At 35.3% G+C, this 25932-nt stretch overlaps 1 protein-coding gene across 11 annotated transcripts in view; it reads right to left on the bottom strand.

Annotated features, from left to right (window-relative positions):
• LMBR1 (limb development membrane protein 1) overlaps positions 1-25932 on the bottom strand; it is a 360445-nt gene that overhangs the window by 273863 nt on the left and 60650 nt on the right. For all 11 annotated transcript variants that reach the window (XR_005216916.1, XR_005216915.1, XR_005216917.1 and 8 more), the window contains exons 2-4: positions 25428-25500; positions 18719-18758; positions 13087-13226 (exon numbers count right to left, since the gene is read on the bottom strand). Coding sequence is in view for 6 of the 11 variants with exons in the window: in XM_037835728.1 (XP_037691656.1) it covers positions 13087-13226; positions 18719-18758; positions 25428-25500 (253 nt within the window). In the remaining 5 variants the exon portion in view is untranslated. The remainder of the gene's footprint in view (positions 1-13086; positions 13227-18718; positions 18759-25427; positions 25501-25932) is intronic.

Below are 25932 nucleotides of genomic sequence, written 5' to 3'. Positions count from 1 at the left end.
GTGTGTCTCTGTGTCTGATCACAAGTGAGTGTGGAAAGTTTAACAAAAATTGGGCACTGTTAAGGAAAAATACCTCAAAAACTGAAGATCTATTTCCTTACTTTATTTAAGGATTCATCATAATCCCATCATTCTCCTATCTTCCAAAGGTTTATCACTGTTTTTTAATTTATGAAACTTAAAAGAGTTCATGTTTTTCAACTAATTTTTTAACATACAAGATACAACAGTGTATACAAGTGGTATTTTATTTGTGTCCAGTTTTTACCATTTTTCCTATTTTAAATATAACAGCAATAAAAATTGCAGCTACCATTGTAATTTGTCAACTCAAAATATATATATATTCTGTTCACTTTGTTCCAACCGACAATAAATTATAGTTGTTAGCATATCGTTGTTCATACTGAGGAAATGACGGAACATGTCTCACAGCATCAAGCTGACCAGTGAGGAAGACAACCGACTAAATGATCAAAGTGTTAAAAACAGTTGTTTCATCCCAGTACTCCAGTATCATTTTTGTACATCACATTTTTCAATGTTTTAATCATTTTCTCATTGTAGACAGAGACAGATACTGCTGTGCAATATAGCTTTCCATTTAGAACCAAGGTTATTTTATTTTTTATTTATGTTACTAAATTCTAATGCAAAGGAGATAGAGGCATCCCAGGTAATCTGGCTAGCAAGTAATGTCTCAAACCTGTGTCCAAAATTCAAAGCCAAACATATTTAAAGATACATAAACATTAAGTTTCAATACATTTAGTCTCTAATCCATATATGACTTATATGTTAAAGGTACAATTGATCAAACACATGCATACTGACAAATTTATAAGATAAGCCACTAAATTTCTTTTCAAATTAAAGTTCATTTCTGCCAAAGTATTTCTAATGATACAATTAACAACCTTTAACCTTTCAATCAATGATTATTTTCAAACATTTTCAGTGTGGAAAAGGTGCTGCATGGGATATTAAAGGAACTTTAGGCATATTATGAGTCCTCAAAGACCTTAGCATAAACACATGAAAGCTGTAGTTGTTTGAAGCTATGCATCCCAGAAAAACATGTTCTTAAATTTAATGCATTCCTGTGGTGTGAATCCAATGTTAAGTAGGGTCTTTTGATGAGGTTACTTCAGTTAAGATATAGTTCAACTCAGTCAGGATGGGTTTTAATCCTACTGCTGGAATCCTTTATAAACAGAATGAAATTCAGACGTTTAGAGAGAAAGACATGGGAAGAAAGAAGCTGAAAGTCAACAGAATCTGGAAGAGAACAGGGAGAGTCCAGGAGAGGCTGCCATGTGCATTGCCATGTGACAGAGAGCCCAGAATGAAAGATCACCAGCAGCCAGCCCCAGAATGCCAGCCTTCAGGAAGAAAACATCACCTTGATGATACCTTGATTCGGACTTTTTCTAGCCTCAAAACTGTGAGCTAATAAATTCTAATTGTTTAAGCCAACCCATTGCATGGTATTTCCTTGAGCAGCCAAGGAAACTGAAACAAAAGATTTAACAAAATAAGATAAATAATTATTCAGAAAAATCCCATATATGTCACAGAACAGTAAATGATTGACAAACGAATATGGATAATAAGAATTCATATTAAGAAGGGCCCATTTAGAGTGATCCTTTAAGGTGAGTAGGATTTATATTGTAAACAACATTCCATAAAATGTTCACAGCATGTTTGATGCTTATAGGACACTGGCTAGATGAAAAAGTTCATATGGAAAAATCATCACAGGTTAGACTTTAAAAATAGGTTTTGCTAGACTGTGAAGGGCCTTAAATGCCTTAGGATGATTAGCTGGTGTTTACGTCAATTTGGTCCTGTTAATGGTTAATTTCTACAAAGCCAAGAAGCAAGCATACCTAAGGCTGACAAATCTTCAACCCTGAGATCATCTAGGGAACAAATAAGCACTCTCTTGAATATCATTCATAAGGTTAAGGAAAGCCATGAATTCAAAAGAGAAGGACGAATAGGAAGCTTTATGAAATATACTATATTCAGCAAAGGATATACAGAACTACTAAAAAATTAAAAGTAGAAACAAAATCATGTTTTTGAAATCCTAAAGAATAATTTCCAGGGCTGAAACCCCAGGACTCCTGAGACAAAATACACTTAGAACCAATGATATCATTTAGAAGTTTCTTCCTCTAGTTCCTCAACTTTCAGCTGATGTGGTTACCTAGAGATTGAAGCTACTGTTTCCTAAACAGTTTATTCAATCAATATATGTTTATTGGGCAACCACTATATGAGAAGCACTGTTCTAGGTCCTAATTTTGGAAACAAAAAGCCTGCACTTATACACACCTTACATTATAATGAGAAAGAAAATCAATAAAAACAAATACATTTCTTCCAAGGTTAAGCCCTCTACTACCAATCATAGGGCATGGTATGTGTTTAGATAGCTCCTATTTCCAGTCTATAAATAAAATAAAAGAAATGGCCTTGATTTAGATATTTTAGGCCAAGAATAGCATGCAATTTCTATTTAGTATAAATGGAAACAAAGGCCAGTTCACTAATCATACTGGTTAGCCCAGTCTGAGAACACCTACACTGCTGGTGAAACCATCTGGAGCCCAATCCTCAAAAATGTAAACACCATAGTATAAAAGGACCAAGGGGGAACCATGGCAAAACAATCTTCTTCAAACATTTTAAATAATAAATATCACTGTCACCTAAAAATAACACCCCCCCCCCCAAAAAAAAACATGACCCTTACTTTCCGGGTTGTTTTGTGCATTATAGGTAGACAACTTATTTTCTGTGTTAATTTCAGTAAAGACCTTAGCTTGCTTGAGTTGTTCAATTATTAAGCACCAAAAATGGAGTAATTTCTTGTTATTCACTTAATAATTAGTCCTAACTTTGCTGAATTCATTTAGTTTTAAAAGCTTTAATGATTCGATTTGTGTCCAGTTTCATGCATGAAAAGCCGGAAACCACAAAGGCCAGAATTAAATATATGATTAATTAAAATGTTAAAGTTCTTCATGTCAAAAAATAGCTTAAATGATATTAAAGGATAATGGGGAGGAAAATGTTTGCAATTAATCTGATAAAGAGCTAAATGCTTAATATAAAAACACTGCAAAAAAGGACAAAGGAAACACAAGAAATTTACTAAAAAAAAAGGCCTATAAACATGCTTTTTAAATGTTCATGCTCACTAGTAAGTAAAGAAATGTTAATTAAAAGGGAGACATTTTTCACCTATTGAATTGGTAGAATTTTTTTTTCATTAACACCCAGAATTGGTGCAGATGTTTTCTGGCAATAGAAGCTCTCCTATACGATCCATGAGAATAAAACTACTAGCAAAATTCCTACAGTTTTTCTAAGGAATAATTTGGAATACCTTATCAGAAACCTTTAAAATAGCTTAGCTAGAAACTGAATTGCAGAAATTTGTTTTAAGGACAAATATTTATTTATAAAGATGTACAATGTAGCTTTTTAATTTTAAAAACTTAGGAACAATCCATGATTATAATGGAACTATAAGTAACATTATAAATAATGTAGAAAAGTACTTATTGCCATGGAAAACTATTTACTATATACTGGTAGGTAAAAATACAAGTTAGCAATAAGTACATTAGGATTCCATTTTGGTTATAAACACAATTCACATGCACATGCACAAACAATTTTGAAAAACTATAGGCCATAATATCCACAGTAGCTATCTCTGGGAAGTAGGATTGCAAGTAATACTAATTTTCTTCCCTGTGATCTTTGTTTTCCAAAGATCATATATTTCTTTAAATACACACACACACACACACACACACACACACATTTATCTGTATTAAGGCCTTATAAGCAACTAAATAATTCAAAAACAAATTTCCACAGCACTATCATGTCCCATATTGCATGTGACAGAAACATTAAATGTCTATTTTGCTTACAAAAACCTTCATAAAAAGTGTGAACTTAAAATTTTAAAAAAAATCTTCAAAAAAAGTGTGAACCTAAAATTTAGGACCATTATAAAACTGTAATCTAAAACAATATGGCATCAGCATAGGAATATTCAAACAATCTCTGGAAAAAAATGGAAATTAAAATCCAGCTTTTTAACAAAGGTACCCAGTGTTCTTTTTTACTTCAATTGCTCTTTTTCACTCTAATTATTATTCTTGTTATTCTTGTGTGTGTGGTAATGAAGGTGTCAGGGATTGATTTGGGTGATGAATATACAACTATGTAATGGTACTGTAAACAATCGAAAGTACGATTTGTTTTGTATGACTGCGTGGTATATGAATATATCTCAATAAAATGAAGATTAAAAAAAAAAAAAAAAAAAAAAGACAAACAACCTGACTTAAAAATGGGCAAAGGACTTGAATAGACATTTCTCTGAGGAAGATATACTAATGGCCAGTAGGCACATGAAAAGATGTTCAACATTGTTAGTCATAAAGGAAATACAAATCAAAACCACAGTGAGATACCAACTCATCCTCACTAGAATGGCTACTATTTTTAAAAATGAAAAATAGTGCTGGTGAGGATGCAGAAAAAAATGAACACTTACACATTGTTGGTGGGAATATAAAATGGTGGAGGTATTGTGGAAAACAATTTGTCAGTTCCTCAGAAAGTGTAGAATTACCATATGACTCGACAATCCCACTTCTAAGTATATACCCAAAAGAATTGAAAGCAGACACTTGGACAGCTATTTCTATACCAATGTTCATAGCAGCAGTATTCACAATAGCCAAAAGGTGGAAGAGACTCAAGTGTCCATCAACAGAAGAATGGATAAACAAAATGTGATATACACATATAATGGAATATTATTCAGACATAACGAGAAAGGAATTTCTGATACATGCAACAACATGGGTGAACCTTGAAGACATCATGTTGAGTAAAATTCGCCAAATACAAAAGGACAGATGTTATATGATTCCACTTGTATGAAATACCTAATATTTATAACTGCAAAGAGACAGAAAGTAGATTATAGGGTACCGGGGGTAGGGGTGGAAAATGGGGAGCTAATGATTAATGGAGGCAGAGGTTCTCTTTGGGTTGATAGATAAGTTTTGGTAATGGATGGTGGTGATGGTACCATAACATTGTGAATGTAATTAACACCACTGAGTTGTACGTGAAAGTGGTTAAGATGAGAAATATTATGTTGAATATATGTTACCACAATAAACATTTTTAAAAAAAGGAAAAAAAAAAAAAAAAAAAAAATCCAGCTTTTTAGTTCATGCTTACTCTGCACCAGGAATTATACTAAGTACACTGTATAATATACATTATTCCATTAACTCCATATCTATAAAATATAATTACTCCATTTACTCCATATCATAACTGTATAAACTACATTTTGTTATCCCCATTTTACAAACAAAAAACTAAGACTTAGAGAAGTTAAACAATTAGCTCAGGGTTGCTGCTAGTAAAAGACAGAGCTGAAATTCATACTCAAGCCTGTTGGACTTGAAAACCTATATACTTGAGCACAGAAACAGACCCTAATATAATAATTTAGTATGTCAAAATGCAGCATCAAATGTCAAAAGCGAAAAGAAGAGATACTCAGTCAATGGCACTGGGACATTTTTGGGAAAGGGAGGCAGGAAAAGGTAGTTGCTTGTAAAACCTCCAGATGGAGTGAACAGTTAAGTGTAAGCACAACCATTCTCCAAAAAAAGAGAGAGAAAGGTGACTATGTGTCAGATCTCAGAATGAGAAAGAACCTTCTAAACACAAAAATAAGGAAATCAAAGGAAGTAAAAGACTAGACAACATAAAAATGTAGTAATTCTGTACATAAAAAAGCAAATAAAATTAAAAAGCAAAGTAACAACTAGAAAAACATACTTCAAAATTTGGGTAAAAGGATGATGTTTTACATATGAAGAAACTACACAATTCAATATGAAAAATACAAAAAAAAACACACAACCAAAAATAGGGCAAAGGACATTAAACAGACAAAAAGATATACGTATTAGATGTTTTTATATAGTCTGTGAATTAAAATACCATACATCTCACAAAATTTTTTACTTAAAATTACCCTAATGAGAAACTAATATTCCATCCATGAAATTGCCAAAGATTTTAAAGATAAAAAATATTCGATGTAGCTGAGTTTGTGGTTTAACGGCATTTCATGCCATTAGGAAGAAGGATATAAACAATTCTAGAAAATGTTTTGGCAATAATATTCATTGCCCTAATAATTTTCATTCTTATTATCTAAAAAATGGTCAGAAATCAAAATAATATTAATTTGAAAATCTAAATGCTCAACAACAGAAGAATAGTTAAGTAAAATGCTCAGTTCCTAAGAAAAAAACTTGGCTGTTATCAATTTCAAACCTGAAAAATATTCATGGAACATGCCACTGAAGGAATAAATAGTCCTAAAACAAATAACCTTTGAAAGTCACTGGGTTAAACATAATGGGGTACACGTGGCTCATGTATAGTCACTGAAAATGTTTTCAAAGAACATTTAATGGCATGGAAAACATTCACAATAATAATTTTTTTAAATGTAAACTGCATAAGTGACATCATATATACACACATAAAAAACAATAGATCTTATTTTCTTCTTTGTGCTTTTCAGTATTTTCCAAATTCTCTATAATGAGCACATATTACTTTCATGATCAGAAAAGGGAGTGGCTACTGCTGCTGCCATTGTCATTTTTAATTTGTAGGGCCATAGTCGCAACAATAGCCTAAGGGACTGCTAAAGCAATGTTACCTACAAAAAGTATAGCCTATACTTTCTCAAACAATAGAAGACCTGGAATTTACTATTATCTTATACACAAAACTCATAATCTCTTAAACTTTAATTTGCTCTTCTTTTCTGCTGGATTATAGCATCAAAAACATGATAGCAATTTTAAAAGGAAGACAAGTTAATATTAGTCTAAAGCAGAAAAGCCTTTTACAGAAACTACTGTAATCATGTACCACTTATAAAGTGATATTGTCCAAATGCAAAATGTCAAATAAAAAACTAAAGCATAGTAAAATCTAATAACCCAGAAGAGAACCTAAGATGGCGGCTAGGAGAGACAGGGCAAAAAAACACCTCCGTGAAAAGTACTAGATAAAAGCCAGAAAGTGACCCAGAACACCAGTTCGACCGATGCACCAGCTGGACAAAGTCTGCTAAATCCACTGTGCACTTGGTGAAAACTGGGAGTCTGCGTTCTGAAGCGAAAGAGTAAGCCTGCTGAATATCCAGCAGCCATGCTGCGGTGTGGGGAAACCATGGGTTGCTGTTTGGAGGCAGACTGGTTCTTTTTTTAAAAAACCCAAAAGTGGTTACAGATATGGCAGCGAGAACCGCACAGTGAAGTGCGGCAGAACAGGCTGTGGGTACGCCTCACTATCTGGCATGGTATAGCCTTTCGCAGACCCACTGCTAATTGTCTCGGAGCAAGGAGCCAAAAGGGGAAAATAACCACGCCCCTTGCAGCCATCTTCCCAGTGGGCTGGGAACGCTCCTGTCTGGCACCGGCACCACAGCCCAGAGCCACACCAAAAAAAACAAAAAAACAAAAAAACCCAGTGTGACAGGAAGTGTTTCCAGCATTACGCGCACAAGCCACAATATCAGGTGTGGCCAGTAGCCTTCCGCGCACCCACAGCTAAGAGCTAGGAAGGCGGAGCTGTGTGAAAAGGGGGAAATTAACACGCCCCATTCAGCCATCCTTACAGCAGGCTGGGAACACCCCTACACGGCCTGGCAGCCCAGAATTTCCCTTGAGAGATGGCGCGCACGTGTGACGTAGCACAACCTTCCCTCAACAGAGGCCCTAGAAGGGCACGGCTTGCAAGAAGGACCCACTCAGAAATCCCAGGGACCATACGCCAATACCAAGGACTTGTGGGTCAGTGGCAGAGACAATCTGTGGTGAGACTGAAATGAAGGTTTAGACTCTTGCAACAGCCTTAAATCTCCAGGAATACCTGGGAGGTTTGATTATTAAAGCTGCCCTCCCTCCCTAACTGCTCAGACATATGCCCCACATTCAGGGCGGACAGCACCATCAACACACCCAAACTTGGTGCACCAATTGGACCCCCCAAGAATCAAACCCCCACACACCACAAAGACAAAGTTGGGGAGAACTGACTTGAGGGGAATAGGTTACTCGCATACACCATCTGCTGGCTAGTTAAAGTGTAGGCCACCAAACTGTAGATCTGACAAATTAGAGATTACACTTTGAATAATCCTACATATTCTAAAAGAACCCTATCAAGTAAAACAAACACCAAGAGGCCAAAAACAGAAAATTTTAAAGCATATGAAAAAAACAAATGATACAGATAACCCAAACCCAAACACCCAAATCAAAAGATTAGAGGAGACACAGTACTTGGAGCAATTAATCAAAGAACTAAAGACAAACAATGAGAGCATGGCACAGGATGTAAAGGACATGAAGAAGAGCATGGCACAGGATATAGAGGACATGAAGAAGACCCTAGAAGAACATAAAGAAGAAATTGCAAGAGTAAATAAAAAAATAGATGATTGTATAGAAATAAAAGAAATTGTTGACCAAATTAAAAAGATTCTGGATACCCATAGTACAAGACTAGAGGAAGCTGAACAACGAATCAGCGACCTCGAGGACCACAGAACGGAAAATGAGAGAACAAAAAAAAGAATGGAGAAAAAAATAGAAAAAATTGAAACGGACCTCAGGGATATGATAGATAAAATAAAACGTCTAAATATAACTCATTGGTGTCCCAGAAGGGGAAGAGAAGGGGAAAGGTCTAGAAAGAGTGTTCAAAGAAATTGTTGGGGAAAACTTCCCAAACCTTCTACACAATATAAATACACAAAGCGTAAATGCCCAGCAAACTCCAAATAGAATAAATCCAAATAAACTCACTCCAAGACATATTCTGATCAGACTGTCAAGTACTGAAGAGAAGCAGCAAGTTCTGAAAGCAGCAAGAGAAAAACAATTCACCACATACAAAGGAAACAACATAAGACTAAGTTGTGACTACTCAGCGGCCACCATGGAGGCGAGAAGGCAGTGGCATGACATATTTAAAATTCTGAGAGAGAAAAATTTCCAACCAAGAATACTTTATCCAGCAAAGCTCTCCTTCAAATTTGAGGGAAAGCTTAAATTTTTCACAAATAAATACTGAGAGATTTTGCTAATAAAAGCCCTGCCCTACTTCAGATACCAAAGGGAGCCCTACCGACAGAGAAACAAAGAAAGGAGACAGAGAGATGGAGGAAGGTTCAGTACTAAAGAGATTCAGTATTGGTTCATTAAAGGACAATAAGAGAGAGAGGGAAAAAATATATCTGAAAAACATAAACCAAAGGATAGGATGGCTGATTCAAGAAATGCCTTCACAGGATAACATTGAATGTAAATGGATTAAACTCCCAAATTAAAAGATACACATTGGCAGAATGGATCAAAAAACATGAACCATCAATATGTTGCATAAAGAGACTCATCTTAGACACAGGGACACAAAGAAATTGTAAGTGAAAGGATGGGAAAAAATATCTCATGCAAGCTACAGCCAAAAGAAAGCAGGAGTAGCAATATTAATCTCAGATAAAATAGACTTTAAATGCAAGGATATTATGAGAGACAAAGAAGGCCACTACATACTAATAAAAGGGGCAATTCAACAAGAAGAAATAACAATCATAAATGTTTATGCACCCAATCAAGGTGCCACAAAATACATGAGACAAACACTGGCAAAACTAAAGGAAGCAATGGTTGTTTTCACAATAATTGTGGGAGACTTCAACACATCACTCTCTCCTATAGATAGATCAACCGGACAGAAGACCAACAAGGAAAATGAAAACCTAAACAATCTGATAAATGAATTTGATTTAACAGACATATATAGAACATTACATCCCAAATCACCAGGATACACATTCTTCTCTAGTGATCATGGAACTTTCTCCAGAATAGACCATATGCTGGGACATAAAACAAGCCTCAATAAATTTAAGAAAATTGAAATTATTCAAAGCATATTCTCTGACCACAGTGGAATACAATTAGAAGTCAATAACTATCAGAGACTTAGAAAATTCACAAACACCTGGAGGATGAACAACATACTCCTAAAATAAACGGTTTATAATGTAGAATGCAGGGGAACTAGCGATAGAGAGCAATTAACGAAGGGGGAACGATAACCCAATAAGAACAGATAAGCTATCATGGGTAAATTTAACAGTCTGGGAATGCCCAGGAATGACTATTGTTGTTAATTTCTGTTGGGTATGGTAGGAACAAGTTCACAGAAATGTGGCTATTTTAGGCTATTTTCTTGGGGTAAAGCAGGAACATGTTGGACTCCTTTGTTATGGTTTGTTTGAAATGTTTTTTTTTTTTATTGTATGGGTTTTTTTTTTATTTTTTTTATATAGTTGATTTTTAAAAAAAGTTAATTAAAAAGGGAAAAAAAAAAACAAAAAAATATGCAGAGCCCCCTTGAGGAGCTGGTGGAGAATGCAGGGGTTTTGGGCTCCCCTACCTTGATGTTGCTAATGTGCTCATAGATATAGGGGACTGGTGGTTTGATGGGCTGAGCCCTCTACCACAGGACTTGCCCTTGGAAAGACTGTTGTTGCAAAGGAGAGGCTAGGCCTCCCTATAATTGTTGCCTAAGAGCCTCCTCCACAATGCCTCTCTGTTGATCAGATGTGGCCCTTTCTCTCTAGCTAAGCCAACTTGGCAGGTGAAATCACTGCCCTCCCCCCTACCTGGGATCTAACACCCAGGGGAGTGACTCTTCCTGGCAACGTGGAATATGACTCCCGGAGAGGAATCCAGACCCGGCATTGTGGGATGGAGAACATCTTCTTGACCAAAAGGGGGATGTGAAAGGAAATGAAATAAGCTTCAGTGGCAGAGAGATTCCAAAAGGAGCCAAGAGGTCACTCTGGTGGGCACTCCTAACGCACAATATAGACAACCCTTTTCAAGTTCTAATGAATTGGAATAGCTGGCAGTAAATACCTGAAACTATCGAACTACAACCCAGAACCCATGAATCTTGAAGATGACTATATAAAAATGTAGCTTATGAGGGGTGACAAAGTGATTGGGAAAGTCATATGAACCATATTCCCCTTTGTCTCGTTTATGGATGGATGAGTAGAAAAATGGCGGAAGAAAAAAAAAAAGCACCCAGTGTTCTTTTTTCCTTTAATTGTTCTTTTTCACTTTAATTTTCATTCTTATTATTTTTGTGTGTGTGGTAATGAAAGTGTCAAAAATTAATTAATTTTGGTGACAAATGCACAACTATATAATGGTACGGTAAACAGTTGAATGTATGCTTTGTTCTGCATGACTGCACTATAAGTGAATATATCTCAATAAATATGAATTTTAAAAAAAATCTAACAATCCTACGCAGGCAAGTTATTTATTATACCTCTTTATGTTAATGGAAGAATTCCAAATTCACTGGCCTACACCACAAACTTAATAGAAATAGGCTATCTCTAATATATTTTTTTCTAGATCAAATGGCAAGGTAGTATTAAGCACTGATAAAGGAGGATACTTTACCTTAACCCAAAAGAAGGTCCTTTACTAAGAAAAAAATAAGTATTATTGAAAAACTTTAAAAAATGAGATGAACTTCAAATAAGTAGGAAATTCTTGCCACTGACTACTCTTTGAGTTAATGTTTCACAAAAAGACTGTCTTTACTAATTACAATGTTTTTCTCCTTTGAGGTGGGAAAAAAACATTTGGTTCCATATGAAAATTCACCTGAAAATGAAATGTCTTGATTTTGTCATCTCCCTTTGGTGTTCATAAAAAAATGTATCTGACCCAGCAAATAACTATCAAACTATATATGTATAACAAAATAACTATTAACACTAATAACTAATGATATTAATAAAATAACATATAATGACTATTAACTCAAATTAACAGCACTAATAAAATGGGGGAAGGTGGGACAGAGCAGGATAATCAAGAAAGATATCAAAATCTCTAAGAGCCACAATCAACTTTAACAGATAAGCCCCCTTTGTTAATTTTCTTGTGGTATGGTAGGAGCATATTGGAATCAATGCAGTTATTTCAAGATATTTGTTTTTCCTATTCCTTTGTTTTACTTTGTCTGGAAAGGTTTTGGTTTCGGTGGTTTTTTTTTTGATAAAGTTAATTAAAAAAAAAAAAAAAAAAAAAAAGATAATGCCCTCAAGAAAAGAATTGTGCCAGCATGTTCTAGGAAAAAAAAAAAAAAGAGTTAAGTGTACACATACTAAATTAATATGTAAAAAAAAAATAAGACTATTCATAAAGAAAAAAGAAAAACAACTTCACAGCTTAAATAACCATCATAATAGCTACCCTATTAAGTGCATATTAAGAGACAAGTATTTAACATACATTATTTCTATTCCTAACTACAAGCTTGCAAGGTAGGTTTTATCATCCCAAGTTAAAAGAATAGAAACTGAATAGAGAAGAACAGGATACTGCCCAAAGTCTGCTAGAAAATGGCAGAGCCAAGATTTGAATGCAGGTTTATTTGACTCTGAAGAAATACGCCATGTTGCCTAAAATAGGTAAGTCAGTATTATTTTGTTTTTAACCACATTAATTTCTAAAGTTTGCAACTTTAAAGAAGAGTTTTTGTTTTCTTTCTATCACATAGTTTTAAATGACTAAAGAAACTAGTATCAAATAAATAAAATAGAAACCATGGTGGTTTTTTAGGTCTTAAATGGAGATTGAGTTCTTCTAACATATTTCTCTTGCTAAATATTTAAATGAAAATTTATTTATCAAAATCATGGTGAGAATAAAACCTGCTTCTTGATTAAAAGTCTTTCACAACTAAGAATAGGAGTCTTAAGTAAAATCTGATTTATTAAGGACTCAAATGGCTAACGGAAAGAAGTTAAAATTATGAAGAAACAAGAAAGAAAAGTCTACAAAACAGCATAGTAAAAACTTAAAATATTAATTGTGATTATATTAAGCAATATATACCAACCATGAATCAGGGAGCCATTTAGCCACTGAATGTAGTAGTTTTGAGGAAAACAAAGCAGGATTTCATTGCTGATTATTGAGAAGGGTAAAAGCAAAACAGCACCAGCTGAAACTGCTAGAGTGAATGTGCTCAAAAACAACCTGAAAGAAAAAAGGAATCATTGTCAGTAATGATATGGAAAAGTAATGAATATAGAAAGAACCAACAAAATTAAAATTCTTAAAATTTTTAATTCAAAATTATTGTAAAGAAATTTCATTAAATATATGTATTTGGAGGCAAATGATAAACACATAATCTTAGAAACAGAACTATATGAATACTAAAACTCCTTATCTCTCTGAAAAGATCATTAAGTCTAATGAGCAGGACCTAAAAGATATACAGACATAATAATTCACACATTTTATAAAGAATAAATTGTAGTTGCATTCCTTTTTTTAAGTAAGTATTTCACAATTGCATTTAATTAACAATTTTGGCAAAACATGCTGACAGGAAGGCAACAAATGTTTTAACTGAGAAAAAGGACACTTGCAAAAGCCTTATGAAAAACAATTCAATTTAAAATTATTAAAGAACTTAAAGCCATTGGTCTGATTCCATTTAAAATAGGCAAAAGTTAAATAAATTATAATATTAAACAATAGGGAATGATTAAACAATATGACACTATTAAACAATACTTAGAACACTTTTTGCCTTTTTAAAAAATAAGATAGCTTTAATATGTACTAATATGGAACGATGTCTAAGACAAATTAAGTCAAAAAACCAAACTGAAGACTAGCTTGGACAATAAATGCAAAATATGCCCCTTCCCATCCCAAAATGTGTGCATACACACACACACAGGCACAGGAAAGGGGATGTACCAAACAATTCAGAATAACATGTAACAATACCAAAGGGGAGTAGGATTATAAAGGCTTTCACTTTCTCAGTTATATATTTCTGTAATGTCTGAAATTTTTATAACAAATACCTACTTTTAAAATGGTTTTAAAAAGAGTAAAACAATAAAGGAAAAGGGAATTTCACTAGCATTAAAGACAGAACCTTAATTTAATAATATTCATTCCATTAAATAGAAGAAGATATAAGAAAAGGCAGGAAAAAAATCATACGAAATGCCCAAAACTACACTTCTAACAGAAACTTTGAGGCCAATGCCATCTTGTGGCAACCAACAGAAGTGTATTCCTACTTAAAAACCGAAATAACCATGAAACTTCCTCTATTCAACAAACCAATGATACATTTTTAATTGTAGACTATATGAAACCGGCCAAAAATATAGGAGAAGTTTTAAAAATTGGTTTTACTAAATAGACAATATGTTTACTAGGAAAAGCACTAAGACAAGTCCAAGTCTCAGGGTTCATTGCCAACTCTGTCAATAACAAATGAGTGACCTAAAGTAAGCTTCTTCAATTTTTTTCCTCACATGTTAATAAGGAAGTTATCTAATCCCTATTATTCCTTACAATACCAAAATTAAAATCAAATCTAAAATCTTACCATTAAAGGTCCCGCACAAACTATTCCAATATACATTCCCAGGCTCCTCCTCTACCAGTGCACATTTCAAAAATACATTTCTACTTACCTAAACTCTTCATTCCCTAAACATAAAATTATTTTTTATGGTTTCATACACTAATGCATAGAGTCTGCTGACTTCCTAAGTATACCCTCATACATTCTCTGCATGGCAAACTCACACATGAATTTCAAGGCAGAGCTCAAATGTCATTTGACCTGTGATGCATTCCGCAACCTCTCCCCTCTTTCTCCTCTCAGTAAAATTAGTCTTTCCTCTTGATTCCCATAGTACTTTACCACATTCCCATAGCACTTTGACCATATATCCAGCAAAGGTCCAGGATTTCCAAATCAAATACTGGGATCCATAATCTGACAACAAGGAGTATGCCTATGGGAATAATTGTAAAGTATTTGAAGTGACTCAGAAACTTCTGGATATATGTTCACCATAACTATAATGTATGCTTTTTCAACAACAACTATCCAAACCTACAATACTCTAGCATTATGACTGACCCTAGAGTTACAACAAAAGATAACATCATCCATGACTGCCATTGAATACCTATGAGGAGAGCTATTCCTAAGAGGTTGATGTGATGGAGTTACATGCTAGCACTAAGTCCTTAAAGTAAGGCCCTGAGTTGATAAATGTAGTCATTGCTTACATAACCACAGAATTTAAGGACAGTTTCAGAGAATACCACCTTCTGACAGCTCCAGGGTTGGAGAGGGTCAGGCCACCATCCCAGCAGGTCTGGAGGACAGAGCATTGAGTGACGAGAAAATTACCCTTTGGCCTTGAAATCCAATGGAATTTTCCCTGCTTGGGACCTGTGGTCCTTTTTATCCTCCCAATTTTCCCCTTTTGGATTAGGAATGTCTATCCTTTGTGTCCCACCACTGTATTTTGGAAGCAAATAACTGGTTTTATAGTGTCATAGGTTGACAGATGGAGAGGAATTTTTGCCCCAGGATAATTCATACCCATAACTGATCCAGATGAGATGCTGGCTGGCTTAAGGCTTTTGAAATGTTGGAATGAGAAGAATGTATTTTGCATATGGGAAAGACATGAATCATGGGGCACAAGAGGGGTCAGAGGATGAACTGTTATGGACTGAACTGTGTCCCCAAAGAAAGACATGCAGAAGTTCTAATTCCGAGTTCCTCGGAATGTGACCTTATTTGAAAAGAGGATCATTATAGATGGAATTAGGCAAATTAAAATTAAGTCATACGGGAGTAGGGTGTAGGCCCTTAAATGAATATGATTGCTGTCCTTATAAGAGGAGGAAACCGGGGCATGGATAGACAGAAGGGAGACGCCATGTGACAACTAAGACAGAGAATGCCATGGATTGCAGGTAAGCTACCACCAGAAGCCAGGACACAGGCATGGAAAGATTCTCCCCTACAGGTTTAAGAGAAAGCATACCTTGCCAACACCTTGATTTCAGAATTCTAGCCTCCAGAACTGAGAGACAATAAATTTCCTTTGTCTTTAAGCCACCCAGTTTGTGGTACTTTCTTAAGGCAGCCACAGGAAACTAACGTAGTATCTCTACTTTTCATATGGAGAAAATGAATCTTTGTCAGTCTTTTCTGGGCTCATGTAAATCTTGAGTTCAGAATTTGAATCCAGATCTGCCCAACTCTTCAGCTCTCACTCATTCTATCACATAAGTTAAGGGGGGGGGGGGAGGAAGGAAGGAAGAAAAATGAAAGATAAAGAGATAAATAGTGGGGAGGGGTGTTAGAAGGGACAGTATAGGACAGACTCCTTCTCTTAGGTGACCCTTTCCTCCATACTTCCCTTTTTAACCTTATTATAACAGCACACCAATCTACTTTCAGGAAAAGAATCTCTGTATACATCACAATGCTGCTGAAACCACGTATTTAGAAAATCTGGTTAGGGGCCCTGTAAAGCAGGTAGAAGAAGTAGAGCCCATTCCTGAGCAATTACCACACTAAAAAAAACCATATGGTCATAAAATATATTTTTTAGGATAAAAGCCAAAATGACTTGTTCTTTTCTGTTCATAAATTATTGATTTATAAATGTATTTAAGTAGATTTACCTACAAAAGTTGTATACAGACTAAATGGAAAGGAGATAGCATGTATCTCACATTTACTTCTTACCTAGAAGATTTCACCTAGAATTCATATCTATCCTTTTTCCAGTCTGTGATTCATTGTAGCTTTTTGAAGTCAATGAAGTGAATTACTCTATTTTTACAGGAGCACTAATTTAAAGAAAAATGATTCATTTAAGTATTTTTACCGGTGCCTAGGAATAAAACCAAGACCCCTAATCCTTTAAATTTAAAATATTAAATTTGGAGCCTAAGTTTTAAACCCATAGAGCAAGAGTTTTCAGTATAAAGTTACATCGGTTTTGTTTTTTATCCAACTCTCCTAGGACATTTTAAATAATGTAAATTATAGATTCCAGTAAAACAGGGTCCATATATATTCATTTTTCAGTTATGAATGAAATCAAGCCTATTCAAGTCATTTATTAGTTCAAAGTATTTTCTATTAAGGTGAAATTCACATAACATAAAACTAACCATTTTAAAGTGAACAATTCAGTGGCATTTAGCACATTCACAACATTGTACAACCACCGCCTCTATCTATTTCCAAAACATTTTTATCACCACAAAATAAATCATACCCACTAAGCAGTTACTTCCCATTTCACCTCCCCCTAACCCCTGGCAACCACCAATCTGCTTTCTGTTTCTATGAATTTACCTATTCTGGAGATACCATATAAATGGAATTATACAATATGTGACCTTTTGTGTCTGGCTTCTTTCACTTAGCGTAATGTTTTCATGGTTCATCCATGTTGAAGCATGTATCAATAGCTCATTCCTTTTTATGGCTGAACAAACATCCCACTGTATGTGTAAGCACTTATTTTATGTGTGTGTGTGTGTGTGTGTGTAAATATGCATACAGTCTCTTTCTCTTCCTTTCCCTCCTCCTCTCTCCCTCTTCCCAGAAAAGATACATAACTTGAAATTAATCATGAAGAAACATCAAACAAATAGCTAGCCAATATTCTTCAAAAGTACCAACATCAGGAAAGTCAAGGATATACTGAAGAAGTACTTTAATGTGAAGGAGACTAAAGAAGCATAACAACTAAATGCATAACAATTAATTGGATCCTGTTGCTATAAAAGAATTTATTGAGACAACTGATAAACTTGAATAGGGTCTTAAGAGTAATGTATCAATGTTTATCAATGTTAATTTCATTATTTTGATGGTTATATGGTAGATATGTAGAAGAACGTAAATGTTTATTAGAAACTACACAAAGTATTCTAAGGAGATGGAACATCAGGTCAGCAACTTCTCAAACAGTTCAGGAAAACAAGCTCTTTGTGCTATACTCCTAACTTCTTTAAGAATTTTTTATTATTTTAAAAACAATACAGGTATCAATAAAAAGTAAAAAAAAAAAAAAATCCTAGGACACAGATATTCTCTTATACATGTAATTTCAAATTTTAATCAAGCAAAAGCTGATAAAAAGGAATTCACTGTCTTCCATCTAGAGTTTGATACCTCAAAAAAATTAAAGGATATTTCTAGCATCCATCATTAGTGTACATAAGCAGAAAGAGAATCACAAGTAACTTAAAAAGACAACCTGGGTTCTTTTCCTTGTTCACAGTAGATAAATGCTCAGTTAACCAAAACAGGTGTCTGTTCCCTGCTTCAAGACTATCACAATCTTTAGTAGTCCATTCAAACAGCCAACAGTTTCTTTCTTATGGCCCAGGAATTTTACCCAACTTAAACCCATTTCCTTGTGAAATCCTCTAAAGATAAAATCTGTCAGCTCCTTGAATAACCAAATATAACAGGAGATAATTCTCAATTATCCATATATATTTGCTTATTATGTGCTTTCTAAGAACAGGATTAATATTAATAAAGGTTTTGTAATACTTTAGGTGAAATTTTTCCATATTTCTGCCCTAAAGTTAGAATAAAACTTTGAGAATTTACAACTTTAGAATCAGAATCTGAACAAATTGAACTTTAAAATACATACGAAATCCTGTTGACAATGGCATCTTCATCTTCTTGTTCATCTGCAAAAAATATTTAAGGTATTAATATTATTTTATCATCCAACAAAATATTTCACTAATTTATTAAATAATATAAAGAAAAATATAAACATAAAGAAATAATGTTTATATGGAAACAATTTTCCTAAAGCACCGTTTTTATTTCAACATATCCAAATTTAACAAATCTTATCATATGAGGTAACAGAGTATATGGTCAGAGAATGAAGTGGTTTGACTACTCAAAAGTCCCGATTAATTTGTTTGGAAACTTTTTAACTTCTTTAAATTTTTTTAAAGCTCTGATTAACAAAACTACCATATGGATTAAAATTTTCCAAATACTACCTTTTAAGAAAATAAAACCTAAGTAGAAACTTAGGACCACTATTATTATTATACAATGCAAGTAAAATTGTTAATTAATTAAATTTTCTGATTGACAAAATAGTCAAATATAATTTAATATAAAATTAAAATTCAGAATCTTAGAACTCATCTAATTTTCTATAATTTGAGTTTGTCACTAGTAGTAAAAATAACAAGGATTCCTTTGGCCATCCTACTTTTTACCACCTCAGATCCTATTGCTTCAATAATTTATAACTATTGTTTTGAGTTACACACAGAAATCAAGTTTTGTGTATCTCTTTTAAGTCACAGAGATGGTGCTCATTTGCCTACCCCCTTCCCTTTCTCTCATGCCTGTTAGCTATCTCTTTTGTCCTTCCACATATACCTAGTAGCTAAAAGAGACTATGTTCCAATTATAAGACTACTGCAAAACACTCTTAGCCCTTCCTTCTCCTCATAAGCCTAACTGTCCTCAAAGGCTCAAAGTCTTTGAAATTCTCCCTTTATCCTACTTTTCTGAGAGTTCAACTGCTTTCATGTAAATGGCATATTGGGGTTCATTCTTTTAGCCCAGTTTCCATGATAGAATGCCTAAAAATGTCCTTACAACCAAAGGTAACACAAAATAACATAATCATAATTAATATATATTATGCTGTTGTTGCCCTCGTCCAATCAATCACCAAATCTTACTATTTCTATACCCATCTCATCTCTATTCCTAAAAGTCTATCAGCTAGGTCTAGGGTTCCCTTCACCTCCTTGCCCCAGATTATTTTAAAAGGCATCTAACAAATTTCCAATTTTACTGCTCATCAACCCCTAATTTCCCCTAAAACAATGCATTTATATTCACTCTCTCTCCTACTCCTCCTTCCCTCTCCCTCCTTCCCCCTTCCCTCTCTCTCAACCCCTCTCTCATACACACACATAAACACACAGACCACAGCTTAAAAACCTAAAACAGTATATAGTTACCTAGTGCAACGATTCCAAATACCTCGGTCTAGCATTCTTTCATCATTCAATCTTATTTGACACTTCCCAACACAACTATGATTTCATTACAGCCCTCTTTCCATGACAAACTCATTCCTACCTATAATCCTTTGGTCAAACCAAACCCACCACTGAAAAACCCTCTACCTCTCAGGCCCCCTCTAACCCACCTGTTAAATCTTGCCTTTCTTCTGGGCTCAATTTAGGTCTCACCTCTTCATTAAGTTCTCCCCAGTAATATTAATTTTCTTCCTTTCTGAATACCTATAACAGCTACCAGACTTTCTCTGAAATTTAGCATTTGATTACATATTGCCTTCAATTAAGAGACAGGTAAAGACATTTATTTCATTTAAGGACTTTATAGACTCCTCATAGAAAAAAACAAAGGATCAAATTACAAGAATAGTTCTAAACAAATGTAAAAAATGAGATGATAATCAAAATTTATTTTATTGCTATATTCCCACAAATGCCTAGAAAAAAGTTGGAATTGGGGTAAAATTAAGTTTACTATTTTTTACTTTTCATCTCATAAAAGGTATTAGCATAATCCCTTCCACCTCATAGTGAAGGAAGAAAATGACCGAGCTTCTCTTGTGCCCCAAATCTACGAAAACTGATGCCAAACATCTTTTTTTTAAATTTTATTTTGAAATAAATTCAAAGTTACAGGAACAGTTGCAAAAACAATACAAACCCCATACACAGAACTCCAGCATACCCTGACCCCCCTCCCTCAATACCCTGATCCACCAACTTTAACATCCTGTCACACCACCATTTCTTTCTTTCCCTCCCTCCCTCCCTCCCTCCCTATCACCCATCATCTATTTGCTGTCTTCTGAACACATGAGAGCAAGCTGCACACATCCTTGAACAAACACTATAATTCACATATACAATTCCCATGAACAAGAACATTCTTTTATGCAATCCCATTAAGCGCAGCTAAGAAGTTCAAGAAATTCAACATTGAGGAAAGCTTACATTCTATATTCCTTTTTTTTTTTCTTATCTCTCAACTGTGTCCCTTTGAGCCTCCTATCCTCCATCCTCTGATCCCATCCAGGATCATCCTTGGAATTCAACTGTCATCTATTAGACTGTCTTTTTTTTTTTTTCAATTGTGGAAACATATATACAGCCTAAATCTTCCCATACCACCCCCTCCCTAGTGTTCCATTAGTGTGATTAATCACATTTAGAATGTTGTAATGCTATCATCTTCCCACTTCCTATTACTAGAAATTTCTCTTCACCTCAAACAGCAACCCTACACTCATTTCTTAACTCCCCATTGCCCCTTCCCCCACTTCTCATAACCCATACTCTACTTTTCATCTCTATGGTCATATTCTCTGATAATTTCTTTATGTTTACTGTGGGGCTTCAATTTAACCTCTTCAATCCATAACAATCTTGTTTTTCTTTGATACCAACTTAACTTCAATAGGACACGGAAACTATGTTCCTAAACTCCTCCATTCTCCCACCTTTATATAGTTCTTGTCAAAAATTACATATTTTACATTGAGTCCAAAACCACTGACTTGTCATTAGAGTTTGTGTATTTTATATCATGTAGGAAGTAAATAGTGGAGTTAAAAATCAAAAATTATTGACTTCTATTTGTATTCCATTGTGGTCAGAGAATGTGCTTTGAATATATTCAATTGTTTTTGTTTTGTTTTGTTTCGTTTTGTTTTTTTTAATTTATTGAGATTTGTTTTACATCCCAGCATATGGTCTATTCCGGAGAAAGGTCCGTAATCACTAGAGAAAAATTGTGTGTCCTGGTGATTTTGGATGTAAGGTTCTATATATGTCTGTTAAAATTCTCTATATCTCTCTCTTCTTTCTTTGTTTCTCTGTTGGTAGGGCTCCCTTTAGTATCTGAAGTAGGACAGGTCTTTTATTGGCTAAATCTCTCAGCATTTGTTTGTGAAAAATTTAAGCTTTCCCTCAAATTTGAAGGAGAGCTTTGCTGGATAAAGTATTCTTGGTTGGAAATTTTTCTCTCTCAGAATTTTAAATATGTCATGCCACTGCCTTCTCACCTCCATGGTGGCCGCTGAGTAGTCACTACTTAGTCTTATGCTGTTTCCTTTGTATGTGGTGAATTGTTTTTCTCTCGCTGCTTTCAGAACTTGCTCCTTCTCTTCAGTACTTGACAGTCTGATCAGAATATGTCTTGGAGTGGGTTTATTTGGATTTATTCTATTTGGAGTTTGCTGGGCATTTACGCTTTGTGTATTTATATTGTGTAGAAGGTTTGGGAAGTTTTCCCCAACAATTTCTTTGAATACTCTTTCTAGACCTTTACCCTTCTCTTCCCCTTCTGCGACACCAATGAGTCTTAAATTTGGACGTTTTATTTTATCTATTGTATCCCTGAGATCCTTATCGATTTTTTCGATTTTTTTCTCCATTCTTTCTTTTGTTCTCTCATTTTCTGTTCTGTGGTCCTCCAGGACATTGAGTCATTGTTCAACTTCCTCTAATCTTGTATTATGAGTATCCAGAGTCTTTTTAATTTGGCCAACAGTTTCTTTAATTTCCATAAGATCTTCTATTTTTTTATTTACTCATACAATTTCTTCTTTATGCTCTTCTAGGGTCTTCTTTATGTCCCTTATATCCTGTGCCATGTTCTTTTTCATATCCTTTATATCCTGTGCCACGCTCTCGTTCTTTGATTGCAGTCCTTTGATTAACTGTGCCAAGTACTCTGTCTCTTCTGATATTTTGATTTGGGTGTTTGGGATTGGGTTCTCCATATCATCTGGTTTTCTCATATGCTTTAAGATTTTCTGTTGTTTTTGGCCTCTTGGCATTTGCCTTGCTTGATAGGGTTCTTTCAAGTTGTAAAAAATACAACTTGTGGGGCATGTGTCTGGGTGGTTAGGGAGGCAGGGCAGCTTTAATAATCAAACCTCCCAGGTGTTCCCGAAGATTCAAGGCTGTTCCAAGAGTCTAAGCCTTCATTTCAGTTTTGCCCCAGATTTTCTCTGCCTCTGACCCACAAGTCACCGGCATTGACATAGCGTCCCTGGGTTATCCGAGCGGGCCCCCCTTCTCAGCTGTGATCTTCCAGGACTTCTGCTGAGGGAAGGCTGTGCTACATCACAAGTGCGCGCCATCAGTCAAGGGAAGCCCCAGGCCGCCGGACCATGCAGGGGCACTCCCAGCCTGATGCAAGATGGCTGAGTGGGGCATCTTAACCCCCCTCTTTTCGCACAGCTCCGCCTTCCCAGCTCTGTGGCTCTGGGCTGTAGGTACGGCCCTGGGCAGGAGTGTCTCCAGCCTGCCGGGGAGCCGGCTGCAAGCAGCGCAGTTTCTTTCTCTTTTTGGCTCTCCCTTCTGCCCCCCTGGCCCTGAGGGAATCAGCAGCGATCTATCCTCCATGCCAGACACCGAGAGGTTGGCACAGCCCACTCCTACCATGCTTCCCTGAGTGGTTCTCACCGTCGTAACTGCAGCCGCTCCTGGGTTGTTTTTTTTTTTTTTAAAGAACTAGTCCGTCTCCAAACACCAACCCCCGGTTTACCCACACCGCAGCACAGTCGCAGGACTTTCAGCCGGCTTACTCACTCATTTCAGAGTGCGGACTCCCAGTTTTACCAAGTACACGGTCCCTGTGGTTTTAGCAGACCTTGTCCAGCTGGTGCATCACTGAAACTGGTGTTCTGGGTCACTTTCTGGTTTTTATCTAGTATTTTTCACGGAGGTGTTTTTTTGCCCTGTCTCACCTAGCTGCCATCTTAGGTTCTCCCCCAAACATCTTTAAAAGTAAATAAGCTGTCTTAGATCTTCAAGTCCTCTAAACTTGAGATAAATTATAAAATCCAGGAGGTATTACAGAGTGGCCACAGAGCCACAGTAATAAAAGCAAATTAACGTATTAGGGCAAATACTACTTTCTTAGTTCTCAAAAATCTTTCAGATTTAATATGATAACATAATATCAAGGAATCCTTAATACATGGAACCCTTAAGTATGTATATGGCACCAACTATTAGACCAGAATTACATGAGGAAAATACTATGTCTCAATGGCTGAGATTTCATAGAACCTAAGATTTAATAAAACATTGACCTAGAAAATTGAATTAATCAGCACAAAGTTCATTTAAAAAAAAAAAAAAGGCATAAAGAAATTGTTCTGGTTTTCTAATGCTGCCATTATGCAAAATACTAGAAATGGATTGGCTTTTATAGAGGTGATTTATTAGGTCACAAATTTATAAGTTCTAAGGACATAAAAGTATCCAAACTAAGGCATCAACAATAGGATGCCTTTACTGAAGAAAGGCCAATGGCATCCAGAACACCTCTGTTAGCTGGGAAGGCACATGACTGGTGTTTGCTGGTCCTTTTTTCCCAGGTTACATTTCAAAATGGCTTTTTCAAAAATGTCTCTCTCAGTTTCTCTCTAGCTCCTCTCTCTCAGCTCCTGTGCGTCCTTGCTACTTTCTCCCTAAGCATCTGGGGATCCTAACTTAGCTTCTCTGGGGTGAACTCTGGGCTTCATCTCTTAGCTTAGCATCTCCAAACATCCTTCTGTCTGCATATCCAAGTGTCTTCAAGCATCAGCATCAGTGTCAGCTCTTGGGCTCTCTTAAGTACTCCAGTGAACCAATCAAGACCAACCTGGAATGGGCGGGGCCACACCTCCATGGAAATAATATAATCAGTGTTCTCACCCATTGTTGAATGGGTCACATCTCCATGAAAACATTCAATCAAAAGGTTCCACTTAACAAGACTGGATTAAAAGATTATGATTCTTCTGGGGTCCATAACAGTTTCAAACTGGCACAGATACAATGGTCCCACTAGCTGATAAGGATATATATAAATAATATAAGAACAATACAAGGTAAAACATAATTGAAAACTAAACAGTACTCTGGAGATTCTACATTCTATGTAGCTTTAGAGAAAGAAACAATATTCTAGCAATAAAGAAAGGGAAATTTGGGGGTTGAGGCGGGGGGCAGATGAGTAAATAGAATGTTTATAGTCAGAGCAAGTCACAAGGAACCACATATTCTCAAATTCAGAAATTTCCCAGATACTAAATAACCCAGCACTATTCTTAGTTGGACATAGAACTGTGATATAAACAAGCGCCCTGGTCTAAGAGGATTACTCTTAAGAGTAGTCAAATTCCCTGGAGGTTATTTTAGTGCTGTCAGTACCCGGCAACTGCTTATTTCAATCACCAGCATACTGAATATACTACCACATTAAAGTGTATTAATATATCCTGTATACCATGTCCTACCATTTGGTATTATAATAAAAGTTTTAATTAAACTATTTCTACTTACCTGATTTTCTCTTGTATCTTGTGATGATGAAGTAGGAAACAATGTAGAGAACAGCAAAAAGAAGAAAACATATCTGAAACAAAACAAGTTTAACACATCATTTACATTTTTTACATACCAGATTTTTTAAAATAATAAAAGTATCCATCTTTGGTATTCATAGGAAAAACAAATTTAAAACAAAAATTTTAGACATTTTGCTAATTTAAATGTTTTTTATAACAGTTTTTATTATGATATAATTCACTGAACCCAAAATTCACCCTTTAAAAAGGTACCATTCAGTGGTTTTAATATACTTACAGAATTGTACAACTATCACCACTATATTTTTAGAATATTTTCATCACCCCAAAAATAAACCCTGCATCCTTAGCCATCACTTCCCAATACCTCCCCACCACCCCTTCCACCCCTGCCCCATCTTCTCAGGTCCTAGGCAACCACTAATCTACTTTCTGTCTCTGTAGGTTTGCCTATTTTGGGCATTTCATATAAACGGAAT

Source organism: Choloepus didactylus, chromosome 5 (assembly GCF_015220235.1).
Source record: "Choloepus didactylus isolate mChoDid1 chromosome 5, mChoDid1.pri, whole genome shotgun sequence".
Classification (NCBI taxonomy): Eukaryota; Metazoa; Chordata; class Mammalia; order Pilosa; family Megalonychidae; genus Choloepus; species Choloepus didactylus.
Note: the sequence above shows the minus strand (reverse complement) of the source record. Positions and strands in the feature narration are given on the sequence as shown.